Below are 14,992 nucleotides of genomic sequence, written 5' to 3'. Positions count from 1 at the left end.
CATCCTCATGGATACTAGGAGGATTTGTTTCCGCTGCGCCACAACGGGAACTCCTCATGCTCCTTTCAGGATTCTGCAAGACTGCATTTCTCTTTTGCTGTAATTGGTCCACTTTCTGTTTTTCTCCTTTCCCTTCACTTGGAAGAGCTGTTGGAAAAGGTAAGCAGATAAATGCCTTTGTTTCTTCTCATTTCTGTGAGTGATAGAACCCGAAAATGATGAATATAAAACGGCAGATTATGATTTAACATAGTGCCTTTTCTAATTCAAATGACAGCTAACTTTTCTGAGCTAAAGTGCACCCACATCTTGGTAACAGCATGAGTAGATTATAATATTTCATGGCATACAGAGAAATCTATACATTAGTTCCAGGGATGTTGCTAGGAAACATAAATAAATAATGTTTCTAGTTGCAAGGAAATATAAATAATCCCCACCAACTGAGGCAAAGCCTAGTTATTTGTTTCTAGAATGACAGCAAGTCTTTTTTTCTTAAGTTCTTATTTTCTAGGTAGCATTTAAATCTGCCCTGCATTTTAATAAATTCTTTTTTTTTTTTGCACAGTGTACAGGACCTGAAAGCCTTTTCTCCTCTTATTAATGAGGAGCACACCTAATATTAATGCGGTCTTTTCAGCAAACTCTGGTGTGATAGATCCCTTCTATTCTTGAGTGTTCCATGCATCTTTTTTGGACAGAGTCTCATCAAAAAAGAATCTTTGGAGTGATACTCTCTGGAGGGCTGGACTGGGGAGGGCACTGGTAGGGAGTTTGCTCCTGAAGATCTGTGAGAGGAGCTGGGAGCCAGCAATCTGGATGGAAGGAAGATTCAAAGCCTTGTTGGGAAGCTGCCTTTGCTTCCAAACAAAACAAAAAACCCCCACTTTTTCCTCACATGTGTATCCACTGTGGCTTGGTGCTGCCATTGCTCTGGACTCGCTCTGTCCAGTATGGGAGCCACTAGCCATAGGTGGCTTTTGAGCACTTGAAGTGTGGTTAATATAAACTAGAAATGGTGGAAGGGTAAACTACGTGCTGAAACAAATGCAAAATATCTCACTTAGGAATATTTTATCTTGATTGCATGTTAAAATGATATATAACGTATATTTTAAATGTAGACTTTTTAAAGAGTAGTTTTATATTCACAGAAAAATTGAGTAAAAAATGCAGAATTCTGCCCCAACCCCACACAGCTTCCTCCACCATCAACATCCCCTGATCTTTTTACTGTCTCTAGTCTTGCCCTTTCCAGGATGTCATACAGTAAGTAGCCTTTTCAGATAGGCTGCTTTCACTTCATGCATTTAAGATTCTTCTATGTCTTTATGGATTCATAACTCATTTCTTTTTAGCACTGAATAACGTTCCAGTGTATGAATGTACTACAGTTTATTTATTTAAAGTGATACTATTTTGATTAATATCTATTAAAAATCTATTATTTATTTTCACTTATTTCTTTTTCACTTTTAAAATGTGGTTTCTAAAATAAAATTGCATAGACTGCTTACACTAAATTTCTATTGGATAGCACTGCTCTAGTCCTTGGTAGAGCAATGTTATCAGTGGAGTTTATCTGCAATACAACTTTGTCATTCAAACACCTGTCTTAAGTTTTGTGGCCTCCTATAAGGAGCATTCTCTTCCAAGGACTTGCCTTGGTTTAGGTCCCTCTGTTGCCCCCAAATTACTTGGGATTGCCATGCTCCTCTCCCAGCCCCTCCCAACAGAGACTTAGGTTATTTAACTCATTTTGTCAGGACCAGGAGATAACTGACTAATAGGTCTTTTACCTCCATCGTAGGTTCTCTGGGGTCTGTGGCCAAGTGGCTTACAATAAAAAACATCTTCTTAGAAAAAAATGAAACAAAACATTAGGAATTAACTTTTTTGGTGAGAAATCTTAGAATTTATCATACTTTAACTGAATACTGTTTCTAAATACTACTTGGGATAGGCGATCATAATCTGATTCATTCCTCTTTTGTGTTGCATCTCTTTATCTCATGTATTCTTCACGATAGTGACATTGCCTGTGAGTGGGCAAAAATCGGTTCTTAGGGTATGAAAAGGATTTTACTTTTTAAATATATAATGCACATATATACATATGTGTATGTAAATATATATATATATATATATAGAGAGAGAGAGAGAGAGAGGGAGAGGGAGAGAACAAAGCCAGGTACATAGTATATCTGCATATTAAAGTTTCCTGAGGGAAGCAATTAGGAAAAAAATGTCTGAAAATTATCCTTAGGGTGTTAGTCTTGAAAAACAGGTTAAGAAACACTGGTTTATTGGACTAGGTATTCCTTGCATGCACATAAACAACAGAATGTTTTTATAATCAATTATCTCCAGTTTCCCAAGAAGGGAAAAGGAAGAAACAGTAAGAGGAAGGATAAGTCAAAGATTTACACTTAGAGGTTGGGGGAAAAGGAGCATTTGAAGAAGGTTAGAATTCTCCACCACCAATTGATTGTGAACATTTTGCCAAATTCATTCATTCATTCATTCATTCTTTGTCCTCCCATCCTGTGCATATTATCTAAGTAAAGAGACTATAGATACTCATTGCACTATTTTTAAAAGTGTTTTCTAGGTGTGAAAATGTTCAAAATAAAAGTTGGAGTAAAATGCCATCATCTCCACACCTTATCTCTGCCACTCCTGGGCACTGATTCTACAGCGGGGCTCTTTTGAACCACAATTTCTTGGTAACAGGTTTTCTCTCACCTTTGTCCTTTTGCATATATTGCTCCCTCTGCCTGGATATATTATCTGGCCTCCTCCTCTTCCTTCACACACAGCCTTTGCCTGGAAAACTCCTGGAAGTCTTTGAAGGTTTCACTTCCTACAGGAAGCCTTCCTTGACCACCCAGCCCCACTCAAGCCTAGGGTAAGAGTCCTACATTTAGTCTCTTTATTGTGATGGTCCTTAGTATTGCCCTTGCTATATAATGTTTTGCCTGTGCATTAATCTTACCTGTCTTCAGTGTACTGTGGGTTCCTTAAAAGCAAGAATTATGACTTATCCTACTCATGTTTTTGTTCTCTGTGCTGATTATGGGGCCTCACACAATATTTATTAAATAAACAATTTTTCTATGAGATGCATTTTTGTTTTGTATAATTCTATTTAAAAGCAAAAAAAAAAAAAAAAAAAAACCAAGACAAAATAAAGCCTTGATGTTTTATTTAGCTTGTAAAGCTTTACTGCTGATAACAGTATAATTTCAGGTTAGACTTTTATAAATATTAAAAATAGCTCCCAGATCCCTATTACTACCCCTGTAAAACTCTTGGTGAAATGTCCCTGACAATCCCAGGAGGAATCGCTTGCTTGTTTCTCTCAGCTCCAGCGGAACTCTGTTTCTGCTTCTATATTACAGCGTTTCGGGAGTGGGGGAGGGAGTTGGGGAGATACCAAGACAGGAAGCAAGGGTATTGAATTTCAGAAGTTTGGAGACTGATGAGAGAGACAGACTCATGAGTGATACTAATCATTTTTCCTTCTATTTGTATCATTTTTAATAGTTGACAGTGCACTTACTCCTCACAAAAGCCCTGTGAAGTTGACATTACTAACTCCATTTTAAGGATGCTGCTATTAAAAGCTGGAATGTGCTATGAAGGTAAGAGAGTCTCTTTCCTATTTTCTAGACGTTAGGCATCTCCTCTATATGAAATTCCACCTATGACCTTACCAAATTCTATGCTTTTATATGAAATTGTATGGGTACAACAAAGGCTGCCACGTCCCTCTTGACCAGCAGGAGCTACTCTCTAAGGAATGGTGTGCTCCAGACTGAAAATTCCTCAAGTGACATGAATGAGATTAAGTAAGGTCAGTTGTTTTTCTCATTTGTCCAATCTTTAGATCCATATTTCTATATATTTACCCAAGACAAAGTCTATGATTGCAGCAGTGGACAAAGATGGCAGTGCATGCAAAGAAGTGGTAGTTGTTATTAGGTTGGTGGATTTAGGTATATTTTTTTTCTCTATACATTAGAAATGGTCTGTAATTTTTAGGGACAGTATGTACCCAAGTTCCTTTGCACACTAATTAAGGAAAGCTAATAGTCATCTGTTTTGGACCTTAGTAGATTCTTAGCTGATTTAACTTGTTGAGTAGCCATTTTCCCTCTGTCTTTCCATCTCCCATCAAGAAATCTTCTTCCGTCTCATCTCAATAACATGCATAGTACTCTGCCGGAATCACTGGGTCAAACCACAGAATCAGGCCACGTTGACCTAGAATACTTGTTCCCCGTTCTTAACTCTGTTGCACGTCTATTGCGAACCAGGCCTAAAGAATTCTTGCTTTTCCCCTCCTGAAGCAAATTCAGAAGAGGTTAACCTTTCAGTCTTACATTTCTTTCTTTTCTTTTCTCTTTTTTTATGGCGGCACCTGTGGCATATGGAAGTTCCCAGGCTAGGGGTCAAATCAGAGCTATCCTCTCCTGATCCAGATGTGTTCCCAAGTACTGACCAGGCACCACCATCTGAAGTTACCTGATTCTAAACATATCCAAAACAAATTCATTCTTGTGAGCTGCAGTATCTAGTTAAGTTACCCAAGCTAGAGGTCTCAAGAGTCCCCTTTGCCCCTTACAAGTCATCAATTCTTATCAATTATACTGCCAAACGCCTCTATAATCTATTTACCTCTCCTCACCCTTATTGTTCCTGCCTAATTCAGCATTTTCTCTCAAATAAGACTTGCCCTGCGTCTAAACTAATCTTCCTGCCTCTAGTTTGATTTTAATTTTTGATTTTTTTTAAATCCAAGAACCGCCCCTTTTGAAGCACGGTGGAAATACAAAATTGAAAAAAGGAAAAAAAAAAAAAAAAAAAAAAAAGGAGTTCCCATTGTAGCATCCGTGAGGCTGCAGGTTCAATCCCTGGCCTCACTTAGTGGGTTAAGAATCCAGTGTTGCTTGCAAACTGTGGTATGAACCTGACATAGCATCCGTGAGGGTTAAGAACCTGACATAGCATCCGTGAGGCTGCAGGTTCGATCCCTGGCCTCACTTAGTGGGTTAAGAATCCAATGTTGCTGCAAGCTGTGGTATGAGTCACAGATACAGCTTGGATCTGGCATTGCTGTGGCTGTGGTGTAGGTTGGCAGCTCCCTGGCTCTGAAGCCCTGAGCCCCAGGCTCAGCCTGGGATGCAGGCTCAGGCTTGGGGTGTCCCCCAACAGTAGAAGGTTGAGCGCAAAGTTGTGCAGCTGTCAGCTGGAACGGCCAGAAATGCAAACGCTCAGCCCAAACCCAGACTGACTGAATCAGAGACTCGGGTGTGCGCCGGCAGTCTCTGTTTTTACAAAGCTGTCTCCAGGGTTGTGATACACACGCAGCAGGGGATTCACAGACAGGCCCCATCCCTGTTCTAACCTCTTCTCTGACCACAAGCCCACGGCCACTCGCAGTCCTGCTTTGCCCTTACTCCTCCTTCAGCCCGGCGGGCGTTGTCCGCGCACCGGTCCCCAGAAGGCAGACTCCAGGATGCTCTTGTCGTCCCAGGCCCCACACAGCATCTCACTTCACTTCCTTTCATGCCTCTTTCCTTCCACATCTGCCTTTCCCTTCCTGGGCTTTAGTCTGTTTTCTTTTCTTTTCTCTTTCTTTTTTGGCCACCCTGTGGCATATGGCTACTCAGGAGAGGGTGAGGAAAGCTGGAGATAGAAATTTGAGAATTATCAGAATTTTGAAAATCTTATTTTTTCTACATTTTTATTAAAAAAATTACAGTTTATTGACAGCGTTGTGCCAATTTCTGCTGTATAGAAAAGTGACCCAGGCATACGCGTATGTATATTCCCTTTCTTACCTTATCTTCCATCATGACCTAGCCCAAGAGAGTTTTTTGTAATTGCCAAAAATACATGTGATTTATCAGTTAAAGTGACCCTCTTCCTTTGGTGTAAATTACATCTGCTCCAAAATATATCTCTGAGACAATTTTACCCTTTCTGGCACTGCAACTCCAGAGGGTTTTGTTTAGTTTTAAATCACAACTTGGGTCCTAATGCAGATCAGAGCTGAGTCCTGTAGGCCTCTTCTTTCCACACCTGGCAGGGAGCCGGCTCAGTGTGGCCACACTCATGTGAAAGCCCTTCAAGAAAGTTGGTCACCCTTAGTGCTGCCATTTCAACTGGCCAGCAGTCCAGTGACAGGTGTATGTAGTGAGGATGGCCTGGCCCTCCTGCCATGGCTGGTAGATGGGTAGTGTGATTACTCCTTTCCCTTGCCCGAGCAAGGCGCACCTCCGGAGGGCATTGGAAGCCCTGGGCAGGAGAATGACCTAGTATGAGCTCCTGAACTTTGGGGGATCCCGTTTCTAATGAGTTCATTTCCTCAGTTGGGGCCTTCCATAGCGTCAAAGTTGCCTACTCTTTTCTTTTCCTATAAATATATAGAACATTAGTTTGGGAAAGGGTCATACTTTATGTAGTGGGAGTGGGTGACCACTCCCTACTCGAACGCTTGTCCCTTATGAGTCCACTGCAATTATACCCAGTCTAATCACTCTAACATGAGCTCAGAGCATTGCTTTGTTCCTTTAAATCTACTTGAAAGATTTTTCCTCAAATAAGCTGTCTTTTTTAAATTAAAACAATTTTAATATAATTTTATTTTTCATTTTTTATTATAGTTGATTTACAATGTTCCTTCAATTTCTGCTATACAGCAAAGCATCCCAGTCATAAATACATATACATTCTTTTTCTCACATTATCCTTCATCATGTTCCATTACAAGTCACTGGATGAGTTCCCTATGTTACACAGCAGGATCTCACTCCAAATGCTATAATTTGCATCTACTAACCCCAAACTCCCAGTACATCCCACTCCCTCCTCCTCCCCCTTGGCAACCACAAGTCTGTCCTCCATGTCCACAGGTTTGTTTCTTTTCTATGGATAGGTTCATTTGTGGCATATATTAAATTCCAGATAGAAGTGATATCATATGGTATTTGTCTTTCTCTTTTTGACTTACTTCACTAAGAATGAGGGTCTCTAGTTTGATCCATGTTGCTGCAAATGGCATTGGGTTTTTTCTTTTTTATGGCTGAGTAGTATTCCATTGTGTATATATACCACATCATCTTAATCCATTCATCTGTCGATGAACATTTAGGTTGTTTCCATATGTTGGCTATTGTGAATAGTGCTGCCGTGAACATACAGGTGCAGGTATCTTTTTCAGTGAAAGTTTTGTCTGGATATATGCCCAGGAGTGGGATTGTTGGATCATACAGTAGTTCTGTGTTTAGTTTTCTGAGGAGCCTCCATACTGTTTTTGATAATGGTTGTACCAATTTATGTTCCCATAAACAGTGAAGGAAGGTACCCTTTTCTCCACACCCTCTCCAGAATTTGTTATCTGTTGACTTGTTAATGATGGTCATTCTGACTGGTGGGAGGTGGTACCTCATTGAAGTTTTGATTTGCATTTCTCTAATAATTAGTGATGTTGAGCATTTTTTCATGTGCCTGTTGACCATCCGTATATCTTCTTTGGAGAAATGTCTCTTCAGATGTTCTGCTCAATTGGATTATTGGTTTTTTTTGCTGTTGAGTTGTATAAATTGTATATTTTAGAGATTAAGCTCTTGTCATTTGCATTGTTTGAAACTATTTTCTCCCATTCAGTAGGTTGTCTTTTTTTTTTTTTTTTTAAATGTTTTCCTTTGCTGTGCAAAAGCTTGTCAGTTTGATTAGGTCCCATTGGTTTATTTTTGCTTTTATTTCTATTGCCTTGGGAGACTGACCTGAGAAAACATTTGTAAGGTTGATGTCAGAGAATGTTTGGACTATGTTCTCTTCTAGAAGTTTTACGGTCTTATGCTTAAGTCTTTAAGCCATTTTGAGCTTATTTTTGTACATGGTATGAGGGCGTGTTCTAGTTTCATTGATTTATATGCAGCTGTCCAGTTTTCCCATCACCCTTCGCTGAAGAAACTGTCTTTTCCCCATCTTATATTCTTGCCTCTTTTGTTGAAGATTACTTGGCCATAGGTGTCTGGGTTTGTTTCTGGGTTCTCTATTCTGTTCCGTTGGTCTGTGTGTCTGTTTTGGTACCAGTACCACACTGTCTTGATGACTATAGCTTTGTAATATTGTCTGAAGTCTGGGAGAGTTATACCTCCTGCTTTTTTTTTTTTTCCTCAGTAAATTTTAAAGGTTACTTTCATTTACAGTTATTACAAAATATTGGCTACATTCATCATGTTATACCATACATCCTTGAGCCTCCCAGTAATTTGTACTTCTCACTCTTCCACCTGTATACTGCCCCTCCCCTCTCCCCACTGGTAACTAATAGTTTGTTCTCTGTATTTGTGAGTCTGCTTTTTTGTTATATTAATTAGTTTTTTGTATTTAAAATTTTTATTTATTTATTTATTTGGCTGCACCTGTGGCATATGGAAGTCCCTGGGACAGGGATCAAATCTGAGCCACAGCTGCATCCTACATCACAGCTGTGGCAGTGCCAGATCCTTAACTCACTGCTCCACAGCAAGAACTTCCCATTGCACTTTTTAGATTTCACATATGTAAGTGATATTATACAGTATTTGTTTTTCTCTGACTTATTTCATTTAGCATAATGTCCTCAAAGTGCATCCATGTTGCTGTAAATCGCAAAATTTTATTCTTTTTTATGGCTGAGTGGTATGCCATGGTATGTGTGTGTGTATAAATATATATATGTGTGTGTGTGCATACATGTATACTGCATCTGCTTTATCCATTCATCTGTTTGATGGACACTTAGGTTGCTTCCATATCTTGGCAATTGCACAAAATGATGCTGTGAACATTGGGGTGCATGTATCTTTCTGAATTAGTGTTTTTGGTTTTGTTGGGTGTCTACCCAGGAGTGAAATTGTTTAGTCAATGGTAGTTCTATTTTTAATTTTTAAGAAACCTCCAGGAGTTCCCGTCATGGCTCCGTGGTTAACCAATCCAACTAAGAACCATGAGGTTACAGGTTCAATCCTTGGCCTTGCTCAGTGGGTTAAGGATCCAGTGTTGCCGTGAGCTGTGGTGTAGGTCACAGACGCAGCTCGGATCCCGTGTTGCTGTAGCTCTGGTGTAGGCAGGTGGCTACGGCTCCAATTAGACCCCTAGCCTGGGAACCTCTATGTGCTGCGGGTGTGGCCCTAAAAAAGACAAAAATGAATAAATAAATAAAAAAGAAAAGAAACCTCCATACTGTTTTCCACAGTGGTTGCACAAATTTACATTCCCACCAACAGTGTACAGGAGTTCCCTTTTCTCCACGTCCTTGCCAACATTTTTCGTTTTTTTTCCCATTCTGACGGGAGTTAGATGTCAAGTGAGGAGTTTTTTTTTTGTCTTTTTTTTTTTTTTTTGTCTTTTTGCCATTTCTTGGGCCGCTCCCACAGCATATGGAGGTTCCCAGGCTAGGGGTCTAATCGGAGCTGCAGCCGCTAGTCTACGCCAGAGCCACAGCAACGCGGGATCCGAGTTGCGTCTGCAACCTACACCACAGCTCACAGCAATGCTGGATCCTTAACCCACTGAGCAAGGCCAGGGATCGAACCTGCAACCTCATGGTTCCTAGTCGTATTCGTTAACCACTGCGCCACGACGGGAACTCCAGGTGAGGAGTTTTGATTTGCATTTCCCTGATGATTAGCAATATTAAGCATCTTTTCATGTGCCTTTTGGTCATATGCATTTCCTCTTTGAAAATGCAAATGACATTTTTTTTTTTTTTTTGTCTTTTGTCCTTTTAGGGATGCACCTGTGGCATATGGAGGTTCCCAGACTAGGGGTTTAATCAGAGATGTAGCTGCCAGCCTACGCCACAGCCACAGCAACATGGGATCCAAGCCACGTCTGTGACCTACACCACAGCTCATGGCAATGCCAGATCCTTTTATTTATTTTTTTGTCTTTTGTCCTTTTAGGGATGCACCTGTGGCATATGGAGGTTCCCAGACTAGGGGTTTAATCAGAGATGTAGCTGCCGGCCTACGCCACAGCCACAGCAACATGGGATCCAAGCCACGTCTGTGACCTACACCACAGCTCATGGCAATGCCAGATCCTTAACCCACTGAGTGAGGCCAGGGATGGAACCCGCAACCTCATGGTTCCTAGTTGGATTTGTTTCCACTGTGCCATGACGGGAACTCCTGCCCATGTTTTAACTTTTTTTTTTTTTTTTTTTTGGTGTTGAGTCGTGTGAGCTGTTTATATATGTTGGGTATCAATCCCTTATAGGTCACATTATTTGCAAACATTTCTTCCATTCTGTAGATTGACTTTTCATTTTGTTGATTGTTGCTTTTGATGTGCAAAAGCCTTTAAGTTTAATTAGGTCCTATTTGTTTATTTTTGCTTTTATTTCTTTTGCTTTGGGAGACAGATCCAAAAAGATATTGCTAGAATTTATGTCAGAGTGTTCTGTCTATGCTTTCCTTTAGGAGTTTTATGGTTTCCAGTCCTATATTTAGGGCTTTAATCCATTTTGAGTTTATTTTTGATAATGGTGTCAAATAAGCCCTCTTTTATATTTGTATTATTAGCACTTAGTATCCCTTTTGCATGACTTTGTTTTGTTTGTGTCCCTTTTGCATGACTTGGGCCAACACACAGATGTTTCCCTCTACAAGGTCGACAAAAAAGATTTTAGTGAGGAGGACAGAGAAAAGAAAAAACCTATTTTCTATTCTGAGAGCTCCAGGACAGAAAAGATTGTAATCTACCTCTAGCCCAAAGACAGCCTTAGTACTTGGCAATTTAGTTGAGTCACATGGAGCCCAACTGCCCCATCACTCAATTCTCCTCGATTGAAGGTTGGACCCACACTGGTTTTATTTTTCATCTTTTCCTGCTCTCTGGTCTTTTGTAACATTTAAAATAGTAACCTGTGGTTTAGGGAGCCCATTAGCCAATTCAGTTCCTTTAACAGCGTCCACCTGCTGAGCCGCTGTGCGCTCATCTTCAAGTGTCCTCTGACCTGGTTTGAAGCGTTAGCTATTTGGACAGGGCTTTCTGTTGTGTCCCAACTGTTCAAACGTTAAACATTTATTCTTGGTCAAATAAGGGGAAAAAGCCAATTTGGTCATGACTTTCCTTTTTATGATTGCCTTGTTAATTCATTTGCTCTTTCCAACACATGTTGAATATTTAATAATAGCTAATTTTTCTTAGTTCCTTCTTATATGCCAGTGTTATGTCCTGAACTGTGTTCCCCCAAATTCATATGTTGAAGTCCTAACTCCCATTACCTCAGAATGTAACTGCTTTTGGAGCTGGGGCCTTTAATAAAGAAGTAATTAAGGTTAAATGGAGTCACATGGGTGGGCCTAATCCAATGTTCCAGTGTCTCCATAAGAAGAGGAAGAAACATCCGGGGAGCATGTGCACAAAGAGGCCGTGTCAGGACACATGCGAGCCAAGGAGAGAGGCCTTAGGAGGAACCAAACCTGCTGACACTTTGATCTTGCATTTCTAGCACCCAGAACTATGAGAAAATAAATTTCTGTTATTTGAGCCACACACAGCCAGGCAGTGCAATAACTGCTTTTTATGAATTATCTCTTTAATAGCCACAGTTCCCAAGTGAGGCAGGTACTACTGAGACAAGGACTCCCAGTATAATTTTGGCTCACAGCAGGAACTTTATTCAGAGTAAAACAAGCCTGATCCCAAAAGTAAGTAAGTCAAATACACTTTCTCATAAATGAGTAAGGTGGGGAGAGGATTTAAGTGGAGCCAAGCATCTTCGTGACATGTGTCTCTCTCTTGTCATTGTGTTGTGTCTGTGTTCCTTGTTCCCTATGTTACAAGGAGAATGGTAATCCCTAATTTATACCAGGGCAAGTTCTTACAAGTGTTTCTTTATTGTACCAGTAAATCCCTTTTGATCATTCACTATTCATTTCTAATTTTTTTTTCGGTCTTTTTGCCATTTCTAGGGCTGATCCTGTGGCATATGGAGGTTCCTAGGCTAGGGGTCCAATTGGAGCTGTAGCCACCGGCCTACACCAGGGCAACAGCAACTCGGGATCTGAGCCGTGTCTGCAACCTACACCACAGCTCGTGGTAACGCCAGATCCCTAACCCACTGAGCAAGGCCAGGGACCGAACCCCCACCCTCATGGTTCCTAGTCGTATTCGTTAACCACTGCGCCATGATGGGAACTCCCTCATTTCTGATTTTTTCCTCAATTTTGGTATGTTTCTTACCCATCTCCAGGGAATAGCTGGGTAGATATATTTGCAAATAACTTCTTTTCCCTTTCGTATAACATAATGGTTAAAATTGTAGGTCTCGAAGGTTATCCAGAATTCAGAACCAGATGCAAATATATGTATGTATATGAACATGTAATATTTTAAAGTCAGTGGGGGTATGGATGAGTTAAGCAATAGTATTGGAGAATCACTGGGAAAACAACAGTTAACTCCCTTACATCAGAGATCATACCAAAAATTAATTTCAGATAGAATAAAGATTTAAATGTTTAAAAAGAAACATGGAAGTATTTTTTTCATTTTTTGAAGTTTTATTGAAGTATAGTTGATTTACAATGTTGTGATAATTTCTGCTGCACAGCTAAGTGATTCACTTATATACATACACATCCATTCTCTTTCAGATTATTTTCCCAACATAGATCATACAGAATATTGGGTAGAGTTCCCTGTGCTGCACAGCAGGTCCCTGTTGGCCAGTCATTGTGTATGCCACGGTGTGCATGTGCCAATCCCCAACCCCCAGTCCATCCCTCCCCCATACTGCACCCTTTGATAACCATAAGTTTGTTTTCAAAATCTGTGAGTCTCTTTCTGTTCTGCAAATAAGTTTTTATTTGTATCCTTTTTTCTAGAGTCCACATATAAGTGAAATAATATGATATTTATCTTTCACTGTCTGACTATATTTAGTATGATCATCTCTAGGTCCATCCATGTGGCTGCAAATGGCATTACTTCATTATTTTTATGGCTGAGGAAAATTCCACTGTATGTATGTACCATATCTTCTTTATCCACTCCTCTGTCGATAGACACTTAGGTTGCTTCCATGTCTTGGCTATTGTAAACAGTGTTGCAGTGAACTCTGGGGTGCATCTATCTTTTCAAATGATGGTTTTTCTCTGTATAGATGCCTAGGAGCGGGATTGCTAGATCATATGGTAGTTCCATTTTTAGTTTCTTGAAGAACTTCCATACTGTTCTCCATAGTGGTTGTACCAGTTTACAGTCCCGCTAACAGTGTAAGAGGGTTGGTTCCCCTTTCTCTGCACCCTCTCCAGCATTTATTGTTTGTAGACTTTTTGATGATGGCCACTCTGGCTGGTGTATGGTGGTACCTCATAGTCTTTTCTTCCAAGTTTAATTTTATTGGAGTACAGATGATTTACAATGTTGTATGTATTAGTTTCAGGTGTACAGCAAAGTGAATTAGTCATACATATAAATATATTCATTCTTTTTCCCATATAGGTTATTACAGACTATTGAGTAGATTTTTCTGTGCTACAGAGTAGGTTCTCATAGTAGTTTTGATTTGCATTTCTCTAATAATTAGCAATTTTGAGCATCTTTTCATGTGTTTTTTGACCATCTGTATGTCTTTGGAGAAATGTTTATTTAGATCTTCTGCCCATTTTTTGATTAGGTTTTATAAATAAATATATTGAGCTGCATGAGTTGTTTGTGATTAATCCTCTGTCAATCACTTTATTTGTAAATATTCCCTCATATTCTGTGGGTTTTTTCCTTTTGTTTATAGTTTCCCTTGCTGTGCAAAAACTTTTGAGTTTAATTAGGTCTTATTTGTTTATTTTTGTTTTTATTTTCATTACTCTAGGAGGTGGATCTGAAAAATTACTGCTGCAGTTTATGTCAAAATTGTCCCACATGCTTTCCTCTAGGACTTTTATGGTATCTGGTCTTATATTTAGGTCTTTAATCCATTTTGAGTTTATTTTTGTGTATGGTGTTAGTGAATGTTCTAATTTCATTCTTTCACATGTAGCTGTCCAGTTTTCCCAGCACCGCTTATTGAGGAGACTGTCTTTTCTCCACTGTATATTCTTGTCTCCTTTGTCATACATTAGTTGACCATAGGTGTATCGGTTTATTTCAGGGCTTTCTATCCTGTCACATTGATCTATATTTCGGTTTTGTTTTTTTGTGACAGTACCATACTTTTTTGATGACTGCAGCTTTGTAGTATCATCTGAAGCCAGGAAGCCGAATTTCCTCCAGCTCCATTTTTCTTTCTCAGGATTGCTTTAGCTATTCAGGGTCTTTTGTGTTCCCATAAAAATTTTAAAACATTCTCTTTTAGGTCAGTGAAAATTGCCGTTGGTAATTTGTGATAGGGATTGCATTGAATCTGTACATTGCTTAGGTAGTATAGTCATTTTGACAATATTGCTTCTTCCAATCTAAGAGCATGGTATATTTTTCCATCTGTTTGTGTCATTCTTGATTACTTTCATCAGCATCTTATAGTTTTCAGAGTACAGGTCTTGAATACAAGTGGTTAGAGTGGACATCCTTGTCTTGTTCCTGGCTTTAGTGAGAATTCTTTCATCTTTTCACTGTCAAGAATGATATTAACTCTGGGTTTGTCATATATGGCCTTTATTATGTTGAGATATGTTCTCTCTATGCCCACTTCTGGAGGGTTTTTACCAGACATGGACGTTGGATTTTGTCAGAAGCTTTTTCTGCATCTATTGAGAGGATTGTATAGTTTTCATTCTTCAGTTTGTTAATGTAGTGTATCACACTGATTGATATGCAGCTATTGAAAAATCTTTGCATTCCTGGGATAATCCCACTTGATCATGGTGTATGATCCTTTTAATGTATTGTTGGATTTGGCTTGCTAGTATTTTGTTGAGGGATTTTGCATTTATATTCATCAGTGATGTTGGCCTGTAATTTTCTTTTTTTTGTGCTATCTTTGGTT

At 39.5% G+C, this 14,992-nt stretch overlaps 1 protein-coding gene across 1 annotated transcript in view; it reads left to right on the top strand.

The window, feature by feature from the left end:
• The window catches only part of LOC146404172 (uncharacterized), a 42,542-nt gene that overhangs the window by 9,638 nt on the left and 17,912 nt on the right, over positions 1 to 14,992 (top strand). Inside the window, exons 3-4 of the mRNA XM_085023456.1 lie at positions 2,820 to 2,908; positions 3,547 to 3,644. Coding sequence (XP_084879582.1) covers positions 2,820 to 2,908; positions 3,547 to 3,550 — 93 coding nt within the window. The 3' untranslated portion in view covers positions 3,551 to 3,644. The remainder of the gene's footprint in view (positions 1 to 2,819; positions 2,909 to 3,546; positions 3,645 to 14,992) is intronic.

The sequence above is a fragment of the Sus scrofa genome, chromosome 4 (assembly GCF_054392235.1).
Source record: "Sus scrofa isolate SSC_HxYL_T2T_F1_AM1 chromosome 4, Sscrofa_HxYL_maternal_Yorkshire_Landrace_v2.0, whole genome shotgun sequence".
Classification (NCBI taxonomy): domain Eukaryota; kingdom Metazoa; phylum Chordata; class Mammalia; order Artiodactyla; family Suidae; genus Sus; species Sus scrofa.
The sequence above is the reverse complement of the archived record's forward strand: the minus strand, read 5'-3'. Positions and strand labels throughout refer to the sequence as shown.